The sequence below is a fragment of the Prinia subflava genome, chromosome 35 (assembly GCF_021018805.1).
Source record: "Prinia subflava isolate CZ2003 ecotype Zambia chromosome 35, Cam_Psub_1.2, whole genome shotgun sequence".
Lineage (NCBI taxonomy): Eukaryota > Metazoa > Chordata > Aves > Passeriformes > Cisticolidae > Prinia > Prinia subflava.
In genome coordinates this window covers 692,464-709,864 of record NC_086281.1, presented here as the reverse complement: position 1 = coordinate 709,864, position 17,401 = coordinate 692,464, and the positions used below count along the sequence as shown (strand labels likewise).

The 17,401-nt window shown below is 46.9% G+C and overlaps 3 protein-coding genes across 3 annotated transcripts; 2 read left to right on the top strand and 1 right to left on the bottom strand.

Annotated features, from left to right (window-relative positions):
* The first annotated feature begins 31 nt into the window (after window positions 1–31).
* On the top strand, window positions 32–506 carry LOC134563327 (feather keratin 1). The gene has a single exon (XM_063421196.1). It carries the CDS (start codon window positions 69–71, stop codon window positions 372–374), a length of 306 nt encoding a protein of 101 aa, XP_063277266.1. The 5' UTR covers window positions 32–68; the 3' UTR covers window positions 375–506.
* A 1,677-nt stretch (window positions 507–2,183) lies between these two features.
* Window positions 2,184–3,132, bottom strand: LOC134563323 (feather beta keratin-like). Its single transcript, XM_063421192.1, has 2 exons — window positions 2,918–3,132; window positions 2,184–2,644 (listed from the first exon to the last, which is right to left on the bottom strand). The coding sequence occupies exon 2, from the start codon at window positions 2,622–2,624 to the stop codon at window positions 2,319–2,321; it is 306 nt and encodes a 101-aa protein (XP_063277262.1). The 5' UTR covers window positions 2,625–2,644; window positions 2,918–3,132; the 3' UTR covers window positions 2,184–2,318.
* Window positions 3,133–14,147: 11,015 nt separating this feature from the next.
* On the top strand, window positions 14,148–16,505 carry LOC134563330 (feather beta keratin-like). Its single transcript, XM_063421198.1, has 2 exons — window positions 14,148–14,891; window positions 15,004–16,505. The coding sequence occupies exons 1-2, from the start codon at window positions 14,636–14,638 to the stop codon at window positions 15,036–15,038; spliced, it is 291 nt and encodes a 96-aa protein (XP_063277268.1). The 5' UTR covers window positions 14,148–14,635; the 3' UTR covers window positions 15,039–16,505.
* Window positions 16,506–17,401: the final 896 nt, after the last annotated feature.

The window sequence follows — 17,401 nt, the reverse complement described above, 5'->3', positions numbered from 1 at the left end:
TTCCTCAGCGTCTCCATCGGTGCCTCACCTTCCCTGCCCTTTCCCCAGGTGTTCCTGCAGCCACAGCCATGTCCTGCTACGACCTGTGCCGGCCCTGCGGCCCCACCCCGCTGGCCAACAGCTGCAACGAGCCCTGCGTGCGGCAGTGCCAGGACTCCCGCGTGGTCATCCAGCCCTCGCCCGTGGTGGTCACCCTGCCCGGGCCCATCCTCAGCTCCTTCCCGCAGAACACCGCCGTGGGCTCCTCCACCTCGGCCGCTGTGGGCAGCATCCTGAGCGAGGAGGGAGTGCCCATCAACTCGGGGGGCTTTGGGCTCTCGGGGATCCCCGGCCTTGGTGGCCGCTACTGCGGCCGCAGGTGCCTGCCCTGCTAGAGCCGGGCCGGACGTGCGGCCGCTGCCTCCGCCAGGACGGCCCGAGCCAGGGGCCGGCCTGAGGCTGGAGCTGCTGGCCGGCGTTTCCAGAGCCCTCGGGCCCCCTCCAGCCCTCCTGGCCAAGAGGGAGAGAGGGAGGGAAACGTGGCCAGCTCAGCCTTCTGCTTGTCCTGCTCTCTCCTGTGCCTGCCCAGGCCCTGCTGCTGGCCCAGCCGGGCCCGGGGCCCTGCGCAGCCCCTGCTTTGTGTCTGTTCTTCACACTCAATAAAGTTCACTCTGCATTGGAACTGGAGTCTCCTGGAGTTCCTCCTGTTTTGGGGTCCCCAGCAGAAGCTGCTCCATGGGGGATGTGATGCCCTGGGTGGGATTTGGGTGGGATTGGAGGGAGTGTGGCTTTGTGTGATTGTGCTCAGGGTGACCAGGAGGTGGCCCAGGGGACATCTGACATTGGGTTCCAGTTGATGAGACAAAACATGAACCACTGAGATTTCTGCACAGATTTACACGCACCTCCCTAAAGGCTTTGTGGTGCATTTCCAGCTACAAGTGGTTGTTTTCTTTGCCTGCGTCCAAGCACAGCATCCAAACCCCGGAGCACAGGGCCAGCCCAACCTCCTGAGGTGACACGTGGCACCCAGGGCAGGTGTGCAAAGAGAAATGCGAGCCCCGTGCCAGATTTTGGCACAGTGGAATCAGGCTGAGGACAAGCAGCTTTTCCTGGGGGAATCCCAGAATCCTCAAGGTTGGAAAAAAGCTCCAAGTTCAAGTGGGGAGCGTGCACAGCAGATTTCTGTGGGTCTGCCCTAGACCGCTGCTCCTTCAGGACACACGGAATGGCTCCACAGCAATTAATGATTCTGGCCACAGGACAATTTTGATGAGGGAGGAGATGCTTCCACCGCCCTCTTCTAGGCATGGGTACAGTCCTAGACACTGTCACTGTCACTGTTGGGCACAGGTCCCTTTAACTCCCCTGGGACTCCCTCTGCATCCAGGGCTTGGAGCAAGGGAGGAAAAGGTGCAGTTGGAGGTGGGAAAACACAACCGTGGCCTTGGGCAGGTGGGTGAAACCGGCACAGAAACCATCGGGTCAGAGCCTTGATTCATCAGGTGGAAGCTGGCCAACCTCTGTCCTGTCCAAACTCTGTCCTGCCCAGCCTCTGTCCTGTCCAAACTCTGTCCTGTCCAAACTCTGTCCTGTCCAACCTCTGTCCTGTCCAGCCCCTGTCCTGTCCAGCCCCTGTCCTGTCCAAACTCTGTCCTGTCCAGCCCCTGTCCTGTCCAGCCTCTGTCCTGTCCAACCTCTGTCCTGGCTCAGATGTCCCCCGGGCCACCTCCTCCTCACCCTGTGCACACTCACACAAGGCCACACTCCCTGCCCTGCCCCGTGGCACTTCCCGGGACTGTGGCCCTTGGAGGTTCTCACCTTGCCCAGGTGTGGGAAAGGTCCATCCCTGCCCTTTACCCACCCAAAGCCCACCCAGGACATCAGAGCCCCACAGAGCAGCCGGGCTGCCCACGCCAGCGGGGCAGGAACTCCAGGAGACTCCAGTTCCAATGCAGAGTGAACTTTATTGAGTGTGAAGAACAGACACAAAGCAGGGGCTGGGCAGGGCCCCGGGCCAGCAGCAGGGCCTGGGCAGGCAGCCCTGGCCAGTGGTGGCCACAGCGGCCGTGCCTGCCCCGGGCACAGCGGGAGCAGCAGGAGCCCGGGCTGAGCCCCTGGGCCAGCAGAGCCGGGCTCAGCAGGGCCTGGGCAGGCGCAGGAGAGAGCAGGACAAGCAGAAGGCTGAGCTGGCCACGTTTCCCTCCCTCTCTCCCTCTTGGCCAGAGGGCTGGAGGGGCCCGAGGGCTCTGGAAACGCCGGCCAGCAGCTCCAGCCTCAGGCCGGCCCCTGGCTCGGGCCGTCCTGGCGGAGGCAGCGGCCGCACGTCCGGCCCGGCTCTAGCAGGGCAGGCACCTGCGGCCGCAGTAGCGGCCACCAAGGCCGGGGATCCCCGAGAGCCCAAAGCCCCCCGAGTTGATGGGGACCCCGGACTCGCTCAGGATGCTGCCCACGGCGGCCGAGGTGGAGGAGCCCACGGCGGTGTTCTGCGGGAAGGAGCTGAGGATGGGCCCGGGCAGGGTGACCACCACGGGGGACGGCTCGATGATGACACGGGAGTCCTGGCACTGCCGCACGCAGGGCTCGTTGCAGCTGTTGGCCAGCGGGGTGGGGCCGCAGGGCCGGCACAGGTCGTAGCAGGACATGGCTGTGGCTGCAGGAACACCTGGGGAAAGGCACAGGCACAACGTGAGGCACGGCCTGGGCAGGAGGAAGAGCAGAGCCCCAGGAGAAGGGACAGGGAGCAGGGGGGAAGGAAGGATCAGGAACCTCCCAAGCCCACGGGGTCCCCAAGAGCTTCTCCCACCTCCTCCCAGCGGGCAGAGATTGGGAGCAGGAGCTGGGAGGGGAATTCTCAGCAGAAGCTGAACGGCAACAAGGCAAAGACAAAGAGAAGAAGGAGAAGGACAAGAGCGAGGCAAAGGTCCTTGCAGCTCACCTGTGTCACCGAGGAGGAGAAGGCAGGAGAGCTGGATGAGGTCTCCTGCCCTCACAGGGGGTTTTATACCGTCCTGGCCAGCCCCAGGGCCAGCCTTCACTCATGGGATGCATTTCCCAAGCTCATCCTGCGTGGAAAACAATCCCTTCCTCCCTCGCCAGCCTTTGATTTGCTGCTGCAACGCTCTCCTCCCCGTTTCCTTGCTGGTGGCATCGCCGTTCCGCTCTGGAACCTCGTTTTATGTCACTTAATTAGAGATCAAACACTTCTCATGGCCGGCATTGTTGATTCAGGTAATTCAGGCCTTTATGGCCATCCCCTTTGGAAAGCAACGTGTTTTTCCTCCTGTGTCTGGCGGTTTCGTCACTGCCTCGTCTGTCTCGTGGCCATTTCCAAATTAGAACGATGCCAGACTCATCCCAGGTAGCTCCAGCTTCACAGAACATTTGCATGTTTTGCATAAATGTAATTGCAGCTGTTTTTGCCTGTGTTTTCGGATTGTGCCACATGTCTGGTTTGAATCTCTCGTTGAGAATGAAACTCTGATTTAAATTAGAGCCTAATTAGGTCACAAACCCTGTGTGGCACCAATTTTTTTAGGTTTTCAGTCAACATTCAGCATTTTATTCCAGAAACCATGGTTTATAGTTTATTTTGTCAATACCTTCAACTTGTGTGGAATCTCCAAGTGCATTTAATAACCAAAATTTGAATGTTTTAAAAACGTGGGGTTTTTTTTTCCCAAGTCAGCTTCACACTTGAAGCCCTTTTTGGGAATAATTCCCCCTTGACCCTCAGAGCAACTTCTGTAAAGTCTCCAGGAGTGGTTTTTCCTTCCTTTTTTTTTTTTCCAACAGGGAGCTGAACTCTGTTCCTCAGTGGAAATAAAACATTCAGCAGCTGGTGCTGGGTACGGGCTGCTGGGCAAGTTGCATCCCTGGCCTAATTAGGGCTGGAATGTGCCCAAGTTTTATGTCCTGGCACCACAATTTGGAGGCCAGGATGACCACAGGTAACGTCCTGACAACCCTGCTGTAGGAAAGGAATGGAGGCAATTGGTGACAGAGGGGTAATTTCAGTTTATTTATGGCCAGAACCCCAAATGCTTCATTCAGGTGGTGCAGCCAACAATTATTTCTGCTCAGCTCGCGTAATTTCAGAGGGCAATTTTGGCTAACCAAGGGGAGGAAGCCTCCAGCTTCCATTTTTCTGCCCCAAAACTTCACTGAGTAATGTTTTATTTTGTTCATTAAAGCACAGCTTAGCCCATCGTGACTGCAGCAAAACAAGAATTAAAGTGACCATGAGGGGATAAAATGATTCAAGCAATAATTCAATCTCCACACAGGGCGTTTTATTTTTAGAATTATTTTAAGATTTCAGTTCAGAGAAGAACCGAATTAGTTGGGAATGCATCCTGTGATGATGGAGGCTGAAGAAACCATCAGTTCCAGGATGTGATCCATTCCAGGCCAGGCTGGATTGAGCAACCTGATCCTGCAGGACGTGGCCCTGCCCATGGAAGGGGTTGGAATGAGGTGATCTTTAAGATCCCTTCCACCCCAAACCATTCCGTGATCCCACAACTGATGGGAATTTTTTTAAGAAGTACTTTTTTTAAAAAATAATTTTTAAAAAAGGACAGTTCACTGGAAGCTCCCTCCCAGCAGTATCAGAACCTCCGTCTCTCATTTAGCTTCATCCCAAATTCCAAAGCCCTGGAGGTGTCTGTCTGCAGCTCCCCGGGGCTCTGCAGGACAATTGAAGCTTTGGCTTCTTGAAAGGGAAGGACTTCAAAGCCAATCCCAAATATTCATTAAATGCTTGAGACACACAAAGCGAATCAGCCATGGAAATATTGCAGCTACAACACGAAATTGGAATGGTTTTGTCACTTGGGCAATGACACCGCCCGAAATTTGGTTACTCCCTGGGCAGACAGCATTTGACAGCGTCAGAACCCAGGGTTATTAATTTTTTTTTCATTAAAAAGTCGTTTTGTACCTCGTAACAACCTCCCACAGAGCCTCTGGAACAGATCCAAGGCTGCCTGGGATTCCTGTGACAATTCAGTGCAGCAGCACCGGGAACAACACGAGGTGGGGATGGGGGGGACCTGCTCAGGTGAGACCTCACCTGGGCCCAGCTCTGGAATTCCCAGCTCAGGGAGCGCCTGGAGCTGCTGCAGAGAGCCCGGAGGAGGCTCCAGGATCGTCCCAGGGATGGAGCAGCTCTGCTGGGAGGAAAGGCTGGGAGAGCTGGGATTGTTCAGCCTGGAGAAGCTCCGGGGTGAGCTCAGAGTGGCCTTGCAGGAGCTGAAGGGGCCACGAGGAACACGGGGAGAGACAATTCCCAAGGGATGGAGGGACAGGACGAGGGGGAGCGGGTTCAGACTGACAGGGAGGGGGTTTAGGTGGGATTTTGGGGATAAATTCTTCCCTGGCAGGGGATATTCCATGGCTGCCCCATCCCTGGAAGTGTCCAAGGGCAGGCTGGAGCACCCTGGGGTGGTGGGAACGTCCCTGCCCATGGCAGGGGGGCACGAGGTGAATTTTAAGACCCCTTCCATCCCAAATCATTCCATGATTTCCTGGGAGACTCACCTGGAAAATCACCACGATAACACAAACCCAGGGAATGGAATTGTGAAACCCAGGGAAAGTTTATTTCCCTCTCCCTGCATCCAGGCTATTCCCTTGGTTATAATGGAATTTATTCCATCAAATTTATTCCCTTACTGGGATTTAATTCATTCCATTGCCGGGATTTAATTTATTCCGTTACTGGGATTTCATTCATCCCACTGCTGGGATTTAATTTATTCCATTATTGGGATTTAATTTTATCCCATTATCGGGATTTAACGTGGATGCGGCGTAGGAAATAATAAAATAACAAAAAGCCTCATGAGGCCAGGAATCCTGACCTGATTAGGAGCTGATTACTGGAATGACAGCTGAGCTGTGATCTGTTTATCTTTGAAGGCTTTAATTGCTCAATCCACGCTGGGATAATGACACGGGGGATGTGCAAAGCGTTAATGAGCACTTGGGACGGGACATTTCGTGATCGGAGCCGCTGCCTCGGGGCTCTCCCCGTCACACCTCGTCATTTAGAGGGATTTAAAGAGGAAAAAAAATAATAAAAAAATAGAAATTTACTGCTCTATTAAAGGAGCAGGTAAACAAAGGCGGGCAGGAAATCTGGCTGTAGGCGAGGGCAGAGCTCGGGGGACACCGGGCACTTTCCCTGCCCCGTGCCGTGGGCTGAAAGTTGCAGATTTTGGTAAAACAGCCCCAAAAATGAGCGCGGGGATGAGGTTTTGGTCAGGGTCGGGGCAGCTGAGCCTTAAATCGAGGGTGATGCTCAAAGGAGCCTTTCACGATGAGGGTGGGTCAGAAACGGCCTCTTGGAAAGGGTAAGAAATAAAATTGGAAATTTTTTTAACAATTCCCTCAGCATCCCTCGCATCCTCTCGGGAGCTCCAGGTCCTTCCCCAGGGCCGGGGGCTCCCAAAAACACCGAGAAGGACCTGGGGGATCTCTGCTCAGTGATTTTTGGGCTCTTTTGCTGCAGAAAATCTGTTCCAGAGGAGCCATTTCGCAGCAGAGCCTCGCTGTTCCTGCTTGGGAAAGGTTTGGAGCAGGGAAAATTCCCTCCCTCCCTCCCCTCCACCTTCCCGCTGCTGGGACACCCCGAAAAAATCGGAATATTGGGAGATTTCAGTAGGAAAAGATTGGAATATTGGGAGATTTCAGTAGGAAAAATGCTCGTGCTTCATCCCCTTTCCCTGAAAATCATTCCATTTCCCATTTCTGTTCCTATTTCCCCCTTTTTTTAACAATTCATCCCATTTTTTCGGGCTCCTCTCTGGAATTATTCCCACAAAAATGGGTGACTCTGCAAAATTCCGAAGTACAGCCCCGGGAAGTTTCAGATTAAAGGATTTCAACGCCCTTTGCAAACTGGAATTAATGATTTATTCATGTCAAACATTCATTAACAGCGTTTAGGGATGCAGCAGGATTGCAGGATCACAAAAAGAGTCACAAAGTCACCCTGAAGGACGTGGCAAGGTTGGTGATGGACATCCTCCGGTCATAAATAGATATTTTAAATATATATATAAAATATATAATTAAAAAGAAATCTAGTAAATCTAGAAATATAAAAATATATATATATATAAATGTAAATAAGGTTAAATTCTATTGTATCTTTATAATTATAAATATTAATAGGTTATAAATAAAATTTAAATATTAATTATATTTGTCATAAATATTATTGTATTAGTAATACACTCAATAATAAGTAACCATTACATTTGTTATTATAAATATAATATTATTAATTATGTGTATTTTCTTTGGTTTGATTTTGATTTGAAAACTGTTTTTTTACTTCTGCCAGATTTCCCAGAACAGGCAAATGCTGGAATTTGTTGTGGAACAAACCCAGACATTGGACAACAATGATTTCTCAGGAATTCCACAAGCAGGGAATTATTGTTTAATCAAAATGTGGACATCATTCATGATTTATTTTGGATTTAGGGGAAGGGGCTCAGAGCTGAATATTTCATATTGATGCAGGAGTTACAAATGAACACCTTTGATTAAGATTTAATAAAAATTTGGGGCTTGTCGGGAGAAGGATTTGAGAAAAATTTAATTTTTTTAGTGTAATTCAGAGACTCACAGTCCAAAAATAAAGACAATTATTCTGGAATTCTGGGATAGAAAACATCCCTGAGGAAGGAACTTGAGCAGAGTGGGAAGGTCAGAAAATACAAATGAGGCCAGCGTGACCCACAAGGAGAGAATGCAGAACTCAGTCCTGAAAAATGAACCTGGAATTAATTAGGACCTCACACACACGCAAAAAGCTTCGTTAATATTTCAATTATTGAAGAAAATTTCCCCCAGCTTCACCCTTTTGTTTTTATTATTATTTATTTGCTTGGATTCCCCCCTTTTTAACTGTTAAAAAGCAGATAAACCCACACGGACACGACGATTCCTTGGGAGCCGAGCATTTCCTAAGGGATGATTTTTGAGGCAGGATTTTCATTAAAAAGGAATTATTTTCTGACTGGGGATCATTACCCCATCGTGAGCAATTTGCAGGCCCCACTAATTGCAGATTTCTTAAGTGGCAGCTTTAGGTTTCGAAAGACATAAACAAAGGTTTTAATTAGGGATTGGGCCTTGAAGGCCTCAAGCAGCTTTTGGCTTTTTTTTTTTTTAATTTGATCGGTGGCGAGGGGAAAATTGAAAGAAATCAAAGTTTGTTGTTCATTCTGAGGGAGAAATTAGGAAATATTTTGTTCTGTGTGAGGGTGGGGAGGTTTTCCATGGATTTTCCACCCCTGGAAGTGTCCAAGGCCTGGCTGGATGAGGTCTGGGCTCATGAGAGCTCTCCCAGGGGTTGGAATTAAATGAATTTTTCAGCTCCTTCCCAACCAAACCATTCCCCAACTCCATAAAATAATGCACTGGGAGAACGTGGCTATAAACAGCACTTTGAAAATGGAATAATTTATTAAAACCCAGGGCTGTGTTTACTGGCGGAGATTGGCAGGGCTGAACTGGAGAAGCCATTTCAGGACACGTCCAAAACGCTGCCAAAAAATCTTCCAAAAGTGCTGCCAGCTCCTCCCTTAATCCCTGCCAGAGCTTGGAACTCCCACTCCTTCATTCCCCACGGATTTTGGGATGTGGGGATTTCTCCTTCGCCCCACGGATCCCGCGGAGCCGCGGCCAAGGCCCGGAGGAGCCGCAGGAATTGAAATTTGTGGGAACGGGAACGGGATCGACATCGAGGGCGCTTCACCCCGGGCTCCTCCGGGCGCTCGCGGGGTGACCTCGGACGGTTCATTTGCCTCCTGAGCTTCCCTGCTAAACCCAGATAATAACTGGAATTAAAATCTGCCAAAGGCGATGGAAAATCCGGCTGTGAGGGAAGGGCGAGGGAGGGTTTTTGGTTTTTTTTTTTGTAGAGGGCACAAAAATGCAGAGAGAGCAGAAATCCCCGGGAATCCCAAAATGTTCTGCAGGAAAAGTTCTTTTTCCACCAGCTGGAAAAAGGGAATGGAATTAACAGTGAGCACTGAGAGGTGTCTGGGGAGTGTTCACACAATCCCAGGCTCACCCAAAAAGAGCTCTGAGGTCATCAAATCCAATTTCTGATGCATAAACCTTCAGGTTTAAGGTTTATCTTTGCTTGGCATGACATTGTGTGGATTTTATATAGATACAATTAATTATGGTCATTAAAAACAGTGTTAAGCGGTTAAATGGCAAGAGGCAAATTTTAATATGTGGATTCTGAATGAAAATAAAATATAAAAATATGAAAATACAAAAACCACCCGAAAAATGTAGAAATACAGAAATAAAAATATAGAAATATATATATAGAAATATATATAGAAATATATATATTTTTATAAAAATATAAATATATATTATATTTTTATAATAAATATATACATATATAAATATATAAATATATAAATATATAAATATATAAATATTATGTATGTGATATATAAATATGTAGAAAAACAGAAATATAAAAACAAATGTTAAAAAATTAATATATAAAATATAAAAAATAAAAATAAAAAAATAAGAATATGCATCCGTGTCCCTTTACATCTTCATAAATGACATTTCAGCTGCGGAACGGCTTTCATATAACCTCAGGCAGGTTAATTAAAGTTAAATCTTGGGCCATTCCCACCTGCCTTGGACACTTCCAGGGATGGGATATCCCCAATTCTCATTCCTCTTTCCCAGGCTTCATATTCCAAGCGAGGAGCCAGGAAGCTGAGCTGCCTCCCTTTGTTCCTAATTATTATTTACTCTCCGTTTTCCCTCCCAGCATAAATTATCTGCAGCCTCAGAGGGGTCCTAAGGCAAAAGCGTTTGTGGGCAGCCGGGAACAAAAGAATTCGGGGTGATCCCAAACGATTTATGCAGATTTGGGCATCGTCAGGGTGGAAACAGAGGTGGAATTGTGCCTTTAATGGTGTCCCCAAATATTTAAGTGAGGCCCACCCCGGTATTCCAATAGGATTTAAATTAAAGGCGTCTTTAATGTAGTAAATAAATAAAATGTCTGGGGACTGTTATCCCAAAAACGCTCCTGCCTGCACAACGGGTGGCTCTCCCAGAAATCTTTCTGTGGGAATCCTGATTTCTCTCTTTATTATGATTTTTCTATCACTGATTTCCTCTATAAATTCTTAATAAAAAACATTTTAAGTCCGTGTCTGGCTCACTCAAAAATGTTGATAAACTACCCACCCCCATTTTCTCCAATGGTTTTATATTAAACTTATATTTTAATAGTTTTATATTAAACTTAGATCTCTAATTTGTGTTAAATTAAGTTTTCGTCAGGACAGAACAATTTCTTGTCTCTTTTCCCGCTCCTCCCTTAGTTCTGTTCCAGAAAAACCGGATGGTTCCAACCTTCCCTTTCCCACAATTTCATCCTTTCCAACCCAAAAATTTGGGAGGAAGAGGGAGGGAAAAACAAAAAAAAAGCCCAAACAAACCAAACCAAGCCCATGTGAGGATCGGTGACTTCACCTTGAGTCAGGAGCCAGAAGTCGTGGGTGGGATTTGGGTGGCTTTAATTGCTCTGGGGTCAAACCCTGCAGAGTTTCCAGAGTTTCCCAGCTCCTCTTCCACCTCATCCCAGGATTTCCATCCACAGAGATGTTCCTCGACCCCGTGAAATTAAAGGTTTGTTGAGAATTCTTGGGATTTATTGAGAATTATGGAGCTGTGAATTTGTTTTTTGCTCCTCATCCGTGGATATCTGGCTGTGCAGGGTTGATGTCCCTGGGAGTGTTCCTGGAATAAAAAAAAAAATTACCTCCACACTGGGAAATTATAAAATTAAAAATTATAAAATTAAAAAAAAATTCACTGAAATTATAAAATTTCACTGTTCCCTGATAGGAAATGATGCCGCTGCAGCTCCTTTCACAGAACCTGCGAGGGAAAAACCCAATGCAAATAAAAGAACCCTTGATCAGGCCCCGAAATAACTGAAATGTGGTTAATTAGCAGCAGATCGAGCCCATTTTTTTTTCATTTGGGCCCTTGAAAGGGCAAAGTGAATCCTGCCCGGAGGGCGTAGCACGCTCTGAGAAGCTCCGGGAGGGAACAAACACAAACAGGCAGCAAAACAGTTTCATTACTCGCAGAAGTTATGCAGGCAGCAAAGTTTGTTTTGCAACTAATTAAGACTTCATGCAAAGAGGGTGTCACATCCTCCAGGCGCTCTGGGGACGTGTATAAAAGCATTTGCTACGTAGAAGCCTCGCTAATCACTTTTCTTTTACTCTCCTCCTTGGGTGATCCGGGTAAGTCAATTTTGAATCAATTATTGAATTTTAAATCAATTAATATTATTATTATTGTTGTTGCTATCTGAATATCAAATGACAGGGTGAGCTGGCGAAAGGACAAGGGGGTGTTTTTCCAGAAGGAGCCTTTCTATTGTCCTTTAGTTTGGAGTTAATTGAAGTTTTGCACTTCAGAGGGGAGAGCTCAGTGGAAACCAGGGAGGGCACAGAAAACTCCCTCGGAATCCTGAAAAGTCTGAACAATTCCCGAGTGCTCTTTTCATGTTCTAAAGACTCGGTGTCATTAAAGAAACGATCATTTCAAATTTAATTTCCACGATGTTCTCACCCTCAGCTGTCTTTCCAAGAGGCTCCGGTGTTTTTTTAATGTGGAGAACTCACCCTAAATATTTTCCCAATCCTACAGAGAGCAGAACACAGATTTCCCTTACTCAAAATCCGCTTTACTGTTGGCTTGGGCTAAAATATATTCATAGTTTTGAATTCCAAAGGTAGAAGGAACATCCAAGTGCTCCTTTTCCACCTCCGTTCAGGAGTTCTGGGATGAGTTTTTACAAACGGTGTGGAATCACTCAACGATCCCAACCCTCAGACCAATCTTTTTTTCTCCAAAGCCAAAATCAGCCCTTCCAGATCCAGCTTTTCAGCTGGAAAAAAAAAATACTCTGTGGTCGCCTTTTCCTCACCTTCAGTTCTAAGGAGATTGGATTTGAATCAATATGAAAAAAAAAATCAGAATTCTCTGAGGACTGGGTTAAAATTGGTTAAAATGGGAAGTTCAGGTGGAAATGTGAGAAATCCCCTCTGGATTTTGTCTCCCCCACAGAATCCTGGGGTGAAGTGGGGATTCATTTAGGAAATCACTTCAAGCCCCCCCTTTTCCAACCCTTAATTTCTCCCCCAGCAGCTTCACAGGGATAAAATGAGGAAAATTATCCCTTCTCCATCCGTGTTTTCCTTGCCCAATCCGTGTGGGCACAATCCAGGGCAAGCACGGCCTTCAATCTGTAATTAAACAGTGGCCAGGGGAAAAAAATCTGGCCTCGATACCAGGCTGGGTTTAAAGTGCTCCGGGATTTCAAATATCCAGCTGGTCCCTAATAAAAGATGGGTGGATCTCCAGCCTGGATCTCACTGCTCCACTTGGAATTGGGTGGGAGGAGGCAGCGAGCTCCAGCCTCCACGTTTGGGATTTAAATGAGGATTAAAACCCGAGCTGAAAATCTGGGATTGGGTTGGGAGCTGTGGTTTTTGGCAGGGTTTCCACTGGCAGGAGGAGTGGGACGGACACAGTGAAAATTCTGGGAAGAGAAGCAATAAGATAAAAGCTTTTTTGGGGTTAAAAATAGTGATGGAGTGAAAAATGTCATTGTGTTGGAAACCAGGAAGTCCAGTCAGGAAGGAAAAGAACTCCTGGTTGGAAAATTGAACTGGACAAATTCAGCTCCCACCTGAGCTCTTTGTAATTCCCAATTTGCCGTAAATCTCCATAACCGCGTTACCAAAACGCGGCTGTTTAACACGGATATTCCCCACCACACCGAGGATGGGATTTTATCTCATTTTCCCCTCTTTTCCTGCTCATTTCCAGGCCTGCCCTGCCAAATTCAACTCCCACCCAATAAGAGTTGGGAATTCCCAATTCCAAACCGTCATTCCCAATTTGCCGCGAATCCTCACAAACTGCGTTACCAAAATGTCGCTGTTTAACACAGATAATATTTTTTTTTCTCATTTTTCCCTCTTTTCCTGCTCATTTCCAGGCCTGCCCTGCCAAATTCAACTCCCACCCGATGGGAGTTGGGAATTCCCAATTCCAGGCCGCCATTCCCAATTTGCCGCGAATCCCCACAAATTGCATTACCAAAACCTGGTGGTTTAACACAGATTTTACAGGATTTTCCCCTATTTTTTCCCTCTTTTCCTGCTCATTTCCAGGCCTGCCCTGCCAAATTCAACTCCCACCTGATGGGAGTTGGGAATTCCCAATTCCAGGCCGTCATTCCCAATTTGCCGCGAATCCTCACAACCTTGTTATACGTTTTTTCCCCTAATTTTTCCCTCTTTTCCTGCTCATTTCCAGGCCTGCCCTGCCAAATTCAACTCCCACCCGATGGGAGTTGGGAATTCCCAATTCCAGGCTGCCATTCCCAATTTGCCGCGAATCCCCACAAACTGCATTACCAAAACCTGGCGGTTTAACACAGATTTTACAGGGTATTCCCCTAATTTTCCCCTCTTTTCCTGCTCATTTCCAGGCCTGCCCTGCCAAATTCAACTCCCACCAGATAAGAGTTGGGAATTCCCAATTCCAGGCCGTCATTCCCAATTTGCCGCGAATCCTCACAACCTTGTTATACCTTTTTTTCCCCTAATTTTTCCCTCTTTTCCTGCTCATTTCCAGGCCTGCCCTGCCAAATTCAACTCCCACCCGATAGGAGTTGGGAATTCCCAGTTCCAGGCCGCCATTCCCAATTTGCCGCGAATCCCCACAAACTGCATTACCAAAACCTGGCGGTTTAACACAGATTTTACAGAGTTTTCCCCTAATTTTTCCCTCTTTTCCTGCTCATTTCCAGGCCTGCCCTGCCAAATTCAACTCCCACCAGATAAGAGTTGGGAATTCCCAATTCCAAACCGTCATTCCCAATTTGCCGCGAATCCTCACAACCTTGTTATACTTTTTTTCCCCTAATTTTTCCCTCTTTTCCTGCTCATTTCCAGGCCTGCCCTGCCAAATTCAACTCCCACCAGATAAGAGTTGGGAATTCCCAATTCCAGGCCGTCATTCCCGATTTGCCGCGAATCCTCACAAACTGCGTTACCAAAATGTCGCTGTTTAACACAGATAATATTTTTTTTTCTCATTTTTCCCTCTTTTCCTGCTCATTTCCAGGCCTGCCCTGCCAAATTCAACTCCCACCTGATGGGAGTTGGGAATTCCCAGTTCCAGGCCGTCATTCCCAATTTGCCGCGAATCCTCACAACCTTGTTATACCTTTTTTTCCCCTAATTTTTCCCTCTTTTCCTGCTCATTTCCAGGCCTGCCCTGCCAAATTCAACTCCCACCAGATAAGAGTTGGGAATTCCCAATTCCAGGCCGCCATTCCCAATTTGCCGCGAATCCTCACAACCTTGTTATACATTTTTTTCCCCTAATTTTTCCCTCTTTTCCTGCTCATTTCCAGGCCTGCCCTGCCAAATTCAACTCCCACTTGATAGGAGTTGGGAATTCCCAGTTCCAGGCCGCCATTCCCAATTTGCCGCGAATCCTCACAACCTTGTTATACATTTTTTTCCCCTAATTTTTCCTCTCATTCCCAGGCCTGCTCATGTCTCCCTTCCACGAGTTCTGCCTGCCCCCGGGCCTGGCTTGCCCCGAGCCCTTCGCCGTGACCCGCAACGAGACCTGCGTCATCAAATACCCCGACACCGTGGTGGACATCGTGGAGCCCGACATGCCCCCGTACTCGGTCATCTACCCCGGGCCCACGCTGACCACCTTCCCCCAGCAGACCGTGGTGGGCTCCACGGCCCTGCTGGACATCCAGAACCTGCTGGGCTCCCGGGGGTACCCCGGGTTCGGGGGTAGGTGCGGGCTGGGCTCGGGTGTTGGCGCTGGGTTCTCTTTTTGGGGCGCGGCGGGTTCCGACGCTTTTCCTCCTCACTTATCGCGGCTGTTTTGTTGTGGAACTTGCAGGCCAACCTAAACCTTGCCTGGATATCTGTGGATAGACTGGAAAAGGCACAGCCCGAGCAGTCAGACAGAGCCCGACTAAAGTTTATGGATAATGGATTCTAGAAGTGCCGAGCTCCCACTGCCCCAGGTTGATCCCGTCCATCCCGGCCCTGGACGCTTCCAGGGGTGGAAAATTCATGGAATAACCTGAGCCAGGCCATCCTCACCCTCCCGAGGTTGCCATGGAGTCCATAAATCCAGGGATCCCTGGCACTAGACCTGCCCGAGGACTAGGATTTCCAAACTACGAGAGAACTGAAATTTCTCTATTGACCTCATTGTAAATTAGGATGAACCAAAGCCCAGAATTTTCCAAGAAACCAGATTTTTAAAAATTCTCTCTCTCTCTTTTTTTTTTTTTTTTTTTTGGTTTATGAAAAGCTGTGTGTCAATAAATTCGTTTTTATGCCAACGCCGACGTTTTATTATCGATTTCTCTCAAAATAAAAAACTACAAAATCCACCCAAACGATATGACTGAAAACCTTGGGTTCCAAAAATGAAATTTTATCCAAATTCCCCTTCATTGGTAAATTTTATTGAACCAGCATTTTAAAAGAAACAAATAAATCAGCTCTACTTGGCATTTCTGAAAATTCGGGATTTGTAGATCCTTGCTGTGCTTTATTCCTGCTTAGCCCAAACATGTAACGCTCTCCCAGCTTCTTTTCCTGTCTTTCTCTCATTTAATGCAAGCCAAGGGGAAAAAAAGAAAACCAAAATCAAAATATTTACAGCAACTGTAAGAGCAAATCTCTTTTTGCTAAAATCTATGAAAATCGTGGGAGTGGGGATTTGTTGTGGACCCTCCTGGAATTCTTTGATTTTCTCCTTTTCCGGTGAGTTTTGCGCTTGTAATTTGAGCTTCTCGTTCCCATTAAATGCTGTCATGCAGATGCACTTTTGGGTTTTGCTTTTTTAGGATGGTTTGGAGTGGAAGGGACCCCGAAAATCACCCAGTGCCACCCCCTGCATGGGCAGGGCCGTTCCCGCTGTCCCTTGGATGCTCCAGGGATGGGGAATCCGTGGGATCACCCAGGCCAGGGCCCCACAGGGAACAATTCCTCCCCAAATCCAACCCAAATTTCCTCTGGTTCAGTCTGAATCCACTCAAAATTGATAAAATTTTGCCTTTTCCCAAAGTTCATCCCACCTGGATTTTGGGGTGAAATGCTGCTGCCCCCAGGTGCTGGGCCCAGCACAAAAATGCAGATTTTTTTTTTGTTGTTTAATTAATTGAAGCGCTGGAATGAATTTTCCATCCGACTCATGAGGCTGTTCCCCAAAAATAGGACAAAAATCCTGGGCCAAGCGTGTGCAGGCAGGACCTGGGCACTGTCACCCTCCCCAGGGCACCAGGCTGGGACAAGCTGGGCGAGGAGAAACTGCAATGTGGGAAAAAAATAAATATAAATATTTTATATTATGGGCAGGGACAATCTGCAAGGTGGGAAAAAAATAAATATAAATATTTTATATTATGGACAAGGACAATCTGCAAGGTGGGAAAGAAATAAATATAAATATTATACATTATGGACATATTTTATAATATGGGCAAGGACAATCTGCAAGGTGGGAAAAACATAAATATAAATATTTTATATTATGGGCAAGGACAATCTGCAAGGTGGGAAAGAAATAAATATAAATATTTTATATTATGGACAGGGACAATCTGCAAGGTGGGAAAGAAATAAATATAAATATTTTATATTATGGACAAGGACAATCTGCAAGGTGGGAAAAAAATAAATATAAATATTTTATAATATTTGCAGGAACAATCTGCAAGGTGGGAAAAACATAAATATAAATATTTTATATTATGGGCAAGGACAATCTGCAAGGTGGGAAAGAAATAAATATAAATATTTTATATTATGGACAGGGACAATCTGCAAGGTGGGAAAGAAATAAATATAAATATTTTATATTATGGACAAGGACAATCTGCAAGGTGGGAAAGAAATAAATATAAATATTATACATTATGGACATATTTTATAATATGGGCAAGGACAATCTGCAAGGTGGGAAAGAAATAAATATAAATATTTTATATTATGGGCAAGGACAATCTGCAAAGTGGGAAAAAAATATAAATATTATACATTATGGACAAGGAAAATCTGCGACGTGGGGACGTGCAGCTTAAAATGTGAAATAAATAAATATAAATATCATGTATTATGCAGATATTGCCCAATATTTGGTAACTAATGAGTGATTAAGCTGAGAATTAATGAGCTCACGTTCCCCCACTGGAATTTCCAGGGAATCACGATCCTCCCTCGCCCACCCCCGGGGGTTTTCTGTCCACACCAATCCACTGAATTTCTTGTAATCCACAAAGGAA